General features: G+C 36.7%; 2 protein-coding genes across 2 annotated transcripts in view; one reads left to right on the top strand and one right to left on the bottom strand.

Moving 5' to 3' along the window:
* Positions 1–12,113, top strand: part of aop (ETS variant transcription factor anterior open) — a 438,519-nt gene that overhangs the window by 13,627 nt on the left and 412,779 nt on the right. The window lies entirely within an intron of this gene.
* Positions 9,297–9,722, bottom strand: LOC145669952 (histone-lysine N-methyltransferase SETMAR-like). The gene has a single exon (XM_081738295.1). The coding sequence runs from the start codon at positions 9,720–9,722 to the stop codon at positions 9,297–9,299; it is 426 nt and encodes a 141-aa protein (XP_081594421.1).

Raw genomic sequence — 12,113 nt, 5'->3', positions numbered from 1 at the left:
CCCTCAGCGTAGCAACCATGTTTCACAACCATAAAACATAACATTGTATATATTTTAAGCTTTAAATTCCTTGACAGAATTCGCGACGACAAAATATTTTGAACTGAATAATAACAAGACTTTCCTGATTTCAGTCGACATTTAATTTCTTTGTCGGTATGATTTTGGTCGGGTAATACTGATCCAAGATATTTGAAAGTATCCACTGTGTCGAAAGTATTAATTCATATTTTAACGCATTCATAATTTGCCGTATTACGATTCTTGTGAACTTCCTTGTATTTAGATTTCTCTGCATTTACTCATGTTCCTGCAAGCGTTTAATAAGGCCTCTGCATTTGTTTCGATTGTTCTCATATCAGATTTTCATCATCAGCATACACCATAACCTGGTGAATACCATTCAACTCTAGGCCCTGGTTCCTATCTTTGATTTTTCTTATAGCGTAGTCCGGAACAAAGCTGAATAATAAAGGCGATAATACATATCCTTGTTTCAGGCCAATCTCGACGTGGAAGCTCGCATTTTTCTACTCGGACTTTACTGTGGGATTCATTTAAACACTCAATAAATCTAGCTTCTTCGGTATTCCAAATTCTGAAAGAATGTTGTACAATGTTTCCCTCCTAACCGAGTTGTAAGTCTTTCTAAAATCAATAAACAGTTGATGTACTGGGCCATATATTCCCATTTCTTTTCGAGTATTTCCCAAATGGTAAACATCTGGTCGATTTCGACTACATCCACACTGATAATCTCCAATAATTTCATCTGCGTATGGGGTCAATCTTACTAATAAAATGTTAAGAGAAATGCCTCGATAATTATTACAATCAATTTTGTCGTCTTTCTTGTGAATTGGAACAGTGATTGATTCTTCCACTCTTTTTAAATGTATTCCATATTCTCTTTTTTGTAAAAAAAAAAAAAAAAAAGTTTCGTAACGATATGTTGAATTTTCTTGTTAAAAATTCGGAAACTTTCAGGACTGGGTAAACCGTGATGGTGGTTATATATTCTACAGCCTAAGAAACCATACGATCAGGTGAACCGTCTATTACGTATATGAACCATGAACGGAAAATTCGATGCTTTCCCGATTCTGAGCAAGCTTAAGGAATAGTCAATACAATACAAAATTTGGAGCTTTACCAATTTTGCAGATCCGAAGCACCTGATAGGTGGTAACAGATTATTACGTATGTGATCAATGAATGAAAAATTTGTTCGAAATATTCATACAATATATGTGAAAGTTAAAACTTAACTGAAAAATTTCAAGAATGTACAGAACCACCCGAAACGAAGCTCTTGATGTGCAGATTTCTCTCATGTTTTTCTTTATTTTGCTTCAAAAAGAGGGTGTGTGATATTTTGAAGTAAAAATACTACATACATTTTAGCTAGTTATTTGTGTATCATTTTTTAAAAGAACTTATTGTATATAAGAGGTTAAAAAAGTATTACATATATTGGTTAATCCTTTGGAATTCATAATGTAAATATGTGAAGAATTTTTAAAAAAAATCTTTTTGAAATTTATGGTTTATTTTCGAGGTTTCATATTATTATCTGCATCAACCAATAATTAAATGAATTTTTTGTTGTAGAGAAGCAGTGGCGGCGTAAGGCAAACTGGGGCCCGGGGCCAGTGAAGTAGATCAGGGCCCCTTTTCGAACAATCGTGATTTATACACTTCTGTTTTTGACATTCATTTATATAATCATTCTTTGTGTTTCCTCCTCCCCCTTTCTCGTTGGTGTGTGTGTTGAGATCATTTTAACCCCTATCTGCATGATTTTTTCTCTTAGTGAAAAAATAATCAGTATTGGAAATCCTCATATGGGAACTTGAAAAATGAATTAAAACTTGAATTTTAGATTTTTTACTTAATTCCGACGAGAAATAAGTAAGTGCCATATATGACACAACTCACAAAGAACATGCCAGATGACACCAAAATACCTTATTCATACACATCAATATCTCAGACAGCAGATAAAACAGTCATTTGATGCCTTTGATAAATCACAAAAAAGCTAAAGTGAAAAAAGAGTATGTGCCATATATGGCACGACATGCGGTAAGGGGTTAATCGGGATATATTAAATAAATAGAGGTGACATTCAGCATCCCTGTCTGTTTTTTAATGCTTAGAACTGCCTTCAGGCTTTTATCTAAAAATAAAACTGGACCAGGACTATCATTGCATGCTTTTTTCTTTTTTATTCATTTTCAAAGGACGCGATAGAAAAGGATTAGGGATACAAATGTAACGGAAACTACATCCCACGACAGAAATAGCATAATCTGAAGAACAAATAAAACATAACACATCAAAGAATCCAGAATTTATCCTACACCTATACTATCCTAGTATCAACGGATACTGTAATTAGATGGAAATTGGAAGTAATCCTTCTAATAATACATTTAGAAACAAATTTGCGTACACAACTTAACAATGAGCTGATATTGAAAAAATTGCAAATAATAATATAGCCGACGCGATTTCTGAATGTAAGCTCTATGTTTTCCAGGGTTTTCTTGTTTGGTTCTCCCCTTTGGTGTTTCTCCTGTGCAATTTCTCATATGGTTAAGTTTATTCATAGTTTTCCTGTCTGAATTTACGCTAAATGGGCTTCATTTGATTAGATGTTTCTTCTACAATTATTCCTATTCACTTTAGCATTTGGTTTCTCTCCAGTAATCATACACAATACTTAAATACTTTTTTTAACCGACTGTCAGTAAATAATGGCTAGAATAGATTTCTCCCCTGCGTGTCTTCTTCATTTATCTTTTACTGGGTTTCTTTCCAGTGATAATGTACGATCTATTTAGTCCCACTGCTTTTGTCGAAATAACAATGAATAGTTAAGCACTAGAATATTTCTCTTCTGCTTGTCTATTTTACTATTGTTTCCAGATTTCACACTTGTTTTATGATTATATTATTTTGTATTTAATAATTCAGTCATGTTTATGTTCTGTCATTTATGACTATTTCCATTACCACTTACTAACATACTTAGTATTTGAATATATTATTTTAAAAAATCCTGAATATATTGAATAATTGGGGAGATTAAATATGTGAGCACAGAATTCTACTACGGGTTATACCATCCTAGTTTTCATTACCACCTATCACCAGTCAACTGACAAATCTTGACGGCTTTCTATTACTCTTTTAGTATTTGTGTATTTTTATTGCCTTTACTTCGAACATGTAACTACTTTCGACAGTAGTTCCACTACCATATTAGCCTATGTTCCACCAACATTCAGATTGATGCCTTCCTTGCTTTCTTAGCAGCGAAAGTTTCAACTGTATTATCAATCCAAAGTGGATGCTATTTCATTTTCGATAGAAAGAATGACCAGATTCGTGAATCTTTCTTGACTCATTTTGGAACGCAAGTACGATTTTATCAATTTCATTTTGCTGAAAGACCTTTCTTCATGATGCGACAGATACGGGCAGTGCTACCAAAATCTGAAGAGCCGTTGCCACCTTCAGTAAAATTCAAACTCCATTGAAGAGACATATTTCAGGATGCCTTGTGGGGAAAGGTCAAGTTGTTCCTTAGCTTTCTGAGCACACCTTGGTGAACATATCCTTACAATCCTGAAATAGTTCTAAGCCATCCAGGTCATTCGGGTAGAACAAAGCCAGATCAGAGCAACATGCTTTTAGCCTTTCCTCGCTCTCATCCTCTAGCTGCTGTACAACGTTGGCCATAGAACACAGGAATCCAAATCTGCCGTTCAGGTCATGCATCTAAGTAAACTGATCATACATTTGTTGTCTCATCTCATCTAGAATTTCATTGATAACGCGCTTCACTTCAGCCTGTGCAGTCAGGGGTTCATTCTTTGCTTCTCCAGGCATGCATCTCCTTCTCCTACTGTGTGTACCCACAGTTATGTTCCATGCCCTGCAACTTCCTTCAGCTGCGGTATTGATTTATTTCCTTGTCCAGCTCATGGTGGAAAGACTACAAGGTGGATGCAATGCAGTGCTACATTTTTGTCGCTCTGGCGCATGACGTCATCCTGGTCGCAGACGTGGGAAGCGAGAGTCAGATGAACTTTTAACAAGCACTTGCTTGCTGGTATCTTGTACGCAAACTTCTCTTCTATTTATAGTGATCTTCAACGAAGTAAAAATTTTAGTACAAACAATAATTATATAAACGTAATGTAATCAATGCTTAAGCTAAGTGAATTCAAAGGAAGATATTTACAATAGCAAAAGAAACAGCAATACCAGTTCATATTAAACAACTTTGAAGCTTGAACAAGCCAATATTACTCACTACATTTTCTGCTTTTTCTTTCTTTTATTTTCTTTCTTTCTTTTCTTTTTTTAAATATCTGAAGTAATACACTCGAGTATGTATAGTCCTGAATAATCTATAACACAGTGTGTCGTTAATGCATTTCATTATTATATATTTATGTATGCTCAAGTATATTTTCGTAACACATTGATCGGTTTTGATTTGTTATTATTATTATTTTGCTTGAAAGAGAATTCTTTACTGATGACCCCATATAAATTTTGAGAATATCTCAAGGAAGAATTCATGGTTTTCGTAAACAGATGTGCACGTACGTATATTTTCGTTATGCTTGGACAGTTTTTTTAAAAGGTTCCTCCCACGTAAGATTCATCAGAATCTCAGGGGACGTTAAAAACTTTATTGAGCAGGAACGCACGTATTTAATATTTTAAACATCGTTTTTATTTTTGATTTATAAAAAAATAATCTTATTTGAAGTCGCTGATCGCTTATTTATAGAATTTGTATTTAAACAAAAGGTTTGGTGAAACTGACAGTTCTCTGAATATTAGTGTCAAAATTTTCGCCATAACAAACTGTATTATTAAACATTTGTACGAAATAAAACGTTACATATACTATTGTGTTCTAAAAATATACAGAAATAAATATGTATATACAAAGCACCTCAAACAAAGAAATTGCAACTTGACTATTTCAAGCAAGAAACAAAGTACTAGGCGTAGGTGAAGGCGATGTAGGGGTGTTACAGCTAGAGTAGAAAACATATAAACCATAAAATTACATAATTTTCTTAATTTTCTTGATAAGTTTTCTCATTCCTATCCTGTGAACTAAAGAAGACAAAAGATAAATGCAAGTGAATGATTATGTGGAATTTGGTGGAATGAGAATGCGGGAGTACCCCGAGAAACTCACGGACACGATGTTATGCACCACAAACTCACTTGACCGAGAAGCGGACCAGTATCCCTTGCACCAGAGGTGAGCCTTCTGCCACTTAGCCACCGTGCTTCCTTGATTGGTTGAGAATCTATCATATTTTTAAATTTACTGCAGTCATTCTTAATCTTGTAATTCTGGAGGGGGCCCTAAATATGAATATGTAATTATCCAAAGTTATGATTAAAATGAACAAAAATTTCAAAATCTGAGTGTAAAAATGTCCCGACAATGTCGCCCTGACATGGTAGGTGGATACTTTATTCTCTTGATCTAATACATTGTTGTAGATTGAACTAGAGTAAGTCTCATTGATGATACCGAGCCCGAGCCTAATGAGCTTAATGAATACTAGATTGAGTTAGAATGGGTCTCATTGAGGATAACGAGCCCGAGCTTAATGAGCGCTAGATTGAGTTAGAATGAGTCTCGTTGAGGATAGCAAGTCCGAGCCGAATGAGCTTAATGAGCACTAGATTGAGTTAGAAGGAGATCATTGAGGATAGCTAGTCTGAGTACAATAAACGAAACGAGCACTAGATTGAACTAGAGGAAGTCTCATTGATGATACCAAGCCCGAGCCTAATGAGCTTAATGAGCGCTAGATTGAGCCGAAACGAGTCTCATTGAGAATAGCGAGCCCGAGCTTACTGTATATCTTTGTAACCGTTTATCGTTATTACGAACCTTCCATTCGTTAGTTAATTTGAAGTGCAACGTCCCGTTTTAGCACCGAGGCTACAGGGAATGCAGACCTCCAGAATGAAATGGGACCTGAACTACTTTAACGCTTTCAATGCTCTCCATTTGCGTAACTCGAGGGAGGTAAGCCTCCTAGATCATCGTGCCTCCCTTCTCGAGTTACATGCCTGCCTCTGTGGGAAAATTTTGTCTCAATATCTTATGTAGAAGGAAATGATAGAAATGATAACCTCTGTCGGTTCCCCTCCCTCATGATTTCGAATCCAGGTCTTGCCTCAAAGTTCGTCTTTTTTAAATCGTACTATTGGATTTTTGTATGCAGAATTAACACAAGCTACTGTAGCCCTATATACTATTATTACATACTATTAATACTAAAAAGAAACTACGTAATGAAATCGCTTTTTTATAATTTCATTCAACATTGCATTTATTTATTACTTTTATGTAAAACTTACCATATTTTAAGATTATTTTGTCCTATCGCCTGCAAGCTAAAATCCATTCCCCCTCTTTTTGGGGAAATCTAAAGTATTTTATATTAGTTCCCTTAGTTTTTCTGTAATAATTACTACAGCCGTACGCTGCACAGTTAGGCATTCTCGATATCATTTAAAAGAACAAAGTAACAAAGCATTTCCCTTTGTCACTTAAAGCCGCGCCTTTTCCCGTTGTCTCTTGCAAACCAGATGACGTCACAGCCACGACAGCGCTCCAGGCGACATGCGCATGCAACCACCTTGTAGTCTTTCCACCATGGTCCAGCTCAAGTCTGCAGGTATCAATGGTGTCAACCAGACTCTGTATCTGAATAAGAGTTTGATATAAACTCATATCCTGAGATTGAAAGCATTATTGGATCTGATCAATATATGAGAGATCTGCAGACCAGAAATATAGTAAAGCGATGAAGTTAAATGACTGGATGCATGCAAGAAGAAGACCAGTATCTCCTCTAGTATCAAGCGTTTCAGTCGAAGTGTCACGCAAATCTTCCAACAAATCAATTACTTGCTTCTGCTTTTGAACTCCATCGTCTCACTTTTCCGTTTCAGAACAATCTTTACGTGATTTTGCAGCACATTCCATCGGTGAGTAGATCTAGAGAAGAATACCAACAAACGTTCCATAGCTCCAAACAAAGTGACCTCCAGAACGTTAATGTGCGCAGCATGTAAGCCATAAGGTTTAATTAATTATTGTTACAAGGAACGAAAATGGCCAAAGGACTTATATTCCGTATCAAAGTTTGAACTTCACAATATTGACCGGCCATTGCAGCCTGATTATCACAAGACTGGACTCTGCAATCTTAATATCAAGCCTATCACTTTGAAGTTTCTTCAGTATTTCAACAGAAATACTCTCAGAAGTCTTTCCTTCGACAGAGATGAAATCAATAAATGCTTCCCGAACTTGAACAGAATCACGTTGTATGTCAACAAATCGAATGATTTTTGACAACTGTTCCACATGAGAACAATCAGGAGTTGAATTAAATATAATGCTGAAGTATTTTGAATATTTGAACATCTGTTTTCTTATTGAACATTTTCTTCACTCTAAATTTGTGGACGGAAATGTAAATTCACGCCAAAAAAACAAGAGCAGAAATGGGGAAACCAGCTAAGCAAAAGGGTTTCTCTCGCTGAAAATTCGATTTGAAAAAGAAAACAGACAGAAGGAAAAAAGTGAATCAGCTACTATAGCGTCTGCCCCAAAGAACTTTTAGTTAGCAACATAATGCTGGTACCCTAATGAAGCATTATACGAGGGCCATGCCGAAAGTTTTTAGCTCTGACCACAAGAAACATCGAACAAGAACAAAACGTTTACAGTTTTTCAAAGTACTCTCCACGGACACGAATATACTTTTGCATCCTTTCAAACCACTTAGAAAACTGTTCATTCCACACACTTTCGTCTATATTGTCCACAGACTCTAAATAAGCACCTATCGCATTATCATCTGATGAAAAGCGACGTCCACGCCTGTGTTCCTTTCCCTAATAGCATGTTGGTTTGCAGCAAGTCTTTCACTATATTTGATTTTAACTTGCTAGACTTTCCGTGCACCGTACACCTGCTGCAGGCGTTTTGAAAGAGTTACCCGCAAATGTCGTAATTTGATTTTCACTTGCTAGATATTACTTGCCTCGGAGGCTTGCTGCAACTTTGTAGCAAGTGTGTCACTTCTAGTTTCTACCAACAGGTGGCACAAAAGTCTAATCTTGGAAATCTCCCCGTCAGGCCGCCATTTCTAGTAGGTGCGAAGTGTGTGAAGCATTAAAACAAGTGGATAATTAAGATAATTACATAAGTATCCAGTATGTAGAGATAATTTATATTTTAAACGTGTATTGTTTGACAAAGTTGTAGAGAAAAATATACTGTGTGATTGTTCGTATACAGTAAATGTTCGGTTTGTAAAAGGAATGCAATGCAATGCAAGTATATACCTGCAGAAGACTTACTACACTCACCTGCTGAAGACCTACTCGAGACTTGCTATGCAAGTATATACTTGCAGAAGACTTACTACAAACTTGTTGTAGACTTGCAGTGCAAGTGGTATCCTTGCAGACTCTTGCGTCAAACCTGCACTAACTTGCTGTCGACTTGCTGTGCACTTGTAGTGCAAGTGGAAACTTGCAGTAGGCTTGCTGTGGAAGTAAACCTCTTGCAGAAACTTGCTTTGCAAACTTACGATACACTTGCACTGCAGGCGTGCTGCAAGTTCGAAGAGCGTCAACTAGAAAGTTTGCATTAAACTTGTATCAAACTTGCAGACTTGCATCACAAGTCTGCTGCAAGTTTGCCAGACTTAAATTGCAAATCTGCTACAAGTTTGTTGCAAGTCATTTTTGCTATCTGGGTTACTTTGAGAAACACAAAAAAATCGCACAAGGCCAACTCCGGCAAATAGGGTGGATGTGGCAGCACTCTGACTCCTTCCTGGTTCAAAAAGTCTACAATTCTTGCAGCACTGTGGACAGTTGCATTGTCATGATGCAACAGAAGATGGCCGAGTTTTGATCTTGGATGTGGGCGTTCCATTTCTTGAACACAGTGGGAAGATAAACTGTTGAGTAACACTCATCATTCACGGTATGCAGATTGTCAAGTACAACAATCGCAATATGTCCCTTCCGTGAGAAAAAAGACGCAATCATTTTCTTTCCAACACTCTGAGATCTCTTCACTTTGTTTGGAGGATCTTCATTCTCGAAGCACCACACTTGCGACTGCTGCTTGGTAAGCGATTCATAATGATAAATCCACGTTTCCTCACCCGTGACGATGTTGTAAACATCACGACTTGCCCCTTGGTTGAATTTATTCAACATAAATTCACACCATTCCACCCTACCTCTTTTACCCTTTCCGTGAATAAATGGGGGACCCAACGAGAACACCTTTTCCTGAGATCCAAGTATTCATGCATAATTGTCTGCGCTGCTGTTGACCCAATGTTGAGAGTCGCTTCGATCTCCAGGAAAGATACATGGGGATCATCTTTCACCATTTGCCTCACAGCTTCGATGGTTTCGGGAGTCACTGTAGAGTTTGGCCGTCCGGAACGAGGTTCATCTTCAAGTGAATTACGTCCCCTTTTAAATTCTCTAAACCAATTTCCAACACTGGCTCGAGAAGGAGCAGATTCCCCGAAAGTATTCACAAAAGTTTCAAGGCACTGCTCCGCGGATAAGCCCTTCTTGTAATCGTAGAAAATCATAGCGCGAAAGTCACATCTTGCCAGCTCCATGGCTAACTAGACAATGTGTCACGCGCGCTTCCTTATCTCTCTTATCTCTGACCATGTTATCACAGACTCATTGTTGCCATTGATGGCTGAAAGTCTCAAAAGATCAGAGCGTCGTATGCAATAATCAAAATGTTGCTGCGATGTTAGATTATTGCGCTGCTTAAAACTTTCGGCATGACCCTCGTATACGTTGACCCCTTCTTTCTATCCTGCTCTTGAACTTATATATGAATAAACACTGTAAATAAATTAATAAACAGTGACATTTTAGGAAGCAGGCTAGCAGACGGGGCCCCATTACTTGCATCATAAAACCTTAGAATGCAAACAACACAATATACTTTGACTTTCTTTTGTTAAATTTTAATCTAGATTCAGCTTTCTCCTTCTCTGAGGTTATTGAGTGAAACTTTTATTTTATTCATATTTTAATTCCCATACATTTTTTCATTAATTTTCTTGGGAGCCCCAAGAAAGCGAAACGTTTGTTTTATTTCTTCACCTACATTCAGCCTTTTCCTTTAAATTTCTTTGGAGACCCCAAGGAGTATAAAGCGTTTACTTTATTTTTCCCCTATATTCAAAGCTTTTTCCTTTAAATTTCTTTCTGAGCCTCCAAGATAATGAAACTTTTATTTTATTTATTTTTAATCTACATTCACTTCTTGCTTTAAATTTCTTTGCGGGTCTCCAAGAGAGTGAGGCCCGAAGCTATAGCTTGTTTAGCTTATACGGAAGTCCGGTACTGATTAGCTATATTAGACATATTCTATTTCTGTCGTTTCATCCGTTATTTGATTTAATATTGATAGACAATTAATTGCGTTTACTTTTAGGAAAGGTGTGGATTATAAACCTTGAAAGCTTTTGTACGGCTCATGCTAACAAGTTTCCTTAGTAATTATTTTACCTACTGTCGGGGGCCCCCTACCAAGTGGGGCCCGGGGCGAGGGCACCGCTCGCCCCGCCCTTACGCCGCCACTGTAGAGAAGCGAAGCAAAGTCTGCTTTATCATTTTAAAGCAAAATTTTCAAAAAAGCCCAAAATTTTCCAAGCAAAAAAGCGAAGCAGAAAAAACCGAGTTTTATCCAAAAAAGCCGGTTTTTTCCGAGCCCTTGCATCTCTAGTTAGAATACAGGATATTGAAGTTAATGAATTCCTGTTAACATAATATCAAATCAACTATTCCTATAATATCAGTGAAGAACGAATAATTTTTCACTTGGTGTTCTGTCAAAAAGAAAAACATTAGAAGTTGTTTTTGTTTTTTAAATATACTAGCTGAACCTGCGCTCTGTACACCGCGCATCATTGACATAGAATATATGAGCATGAATCTCGTTGTCATTCCTCACAACATCTGTACATGTCCCTTTACAACACAAGTGAAAGACGTCGATAAAAGTCAGCAGGGGTATCATAAAGGGGAGATTTATTAGATTATTTTTTTCAATATCTCACACCCTTTGCAAGATTTGAGCCTATTTCCGATTGGAGTTTCTAATTCGTGTATGGTTAATGTTTTCTTTCTTCTTGCATGTAGTATGTAATAAGCAGATACATTACATATACAATTAATTATAATGTCAGTGATATATGGTGTTCATTGGTAACCATTCTAAATAATAAAGATTCATTTTAGACTGGAGAAATGATTATCCTTCGTTTTTCATTATGATTTGGCTATGAAACAAATGCCTTAGAGATATGCAACTCCTTTATACAAATGGGTGGTGTTGGAATGTTCAACTCGTAGAATATGATGCTTTTGTTTTTTTTTTAGAATTCCAGCACTTCCAGTGTACCCCTAAAAATGTAATAAAGAAGTAACGAACCATGCTTTTTAAATATACAATTAGAATTGGACAATCTACTGAAAATTTGCAATCGATCAGTGAAAACGATATTTTTCTAGAGCCTATGGTTCCCGAGAACTCACTATTGAAAGGATTGCCACAAGCATATAAACTTTTCTTGACCACAAACATATAAACCTAGCATTTTAATATATAGATTGGCCACAAAATATAAAGTCCACAACCATATAAATTTTTCTTGACTACACACATATAAACGTGACATTTTTACTATATCTATATCATATACTAGAAATACGTCACTAATAATCATGAGCTTCTCTAGCATGTTTAAATTGAGGGAAATAATTACATCATGTGATGTTTGGAGGTCTAACTAAATTGGAGCTTGTGTTAAAATTGTGAGGCAGTTGGGCTATTTGAATCATGATCTATCGAGCTCAAATTATCCCCTCTAACGTAATTCATTCTGTCGTCACGAGTAGGTCACTTGCAACTAGTGCTCTCAACGGGTCGGGTCGGGTCGAGGTTGAAGACCGACCCGACCCGAATAACCCCACACGAGCTGACCCGA

This window comes from Thermobia domestica, chromosome 14 (genome assembly GCF_964235325.1).
Source record: "Thermobia domestica chromosome 14, izTheDome1.hap1.1, whole genome shotgun sequence".
Taxonomy (NCBI): Eukaryota; Metazoa; Arthropoda; class Insecta; order Zygentoma; family Lepismatidae; genus Thermobia; species Thermobia domestica.
Note: the sequence above shows the minus strand (reverse complement) of the source record. Positions and strands in the feature narration are given on the sequence as shown.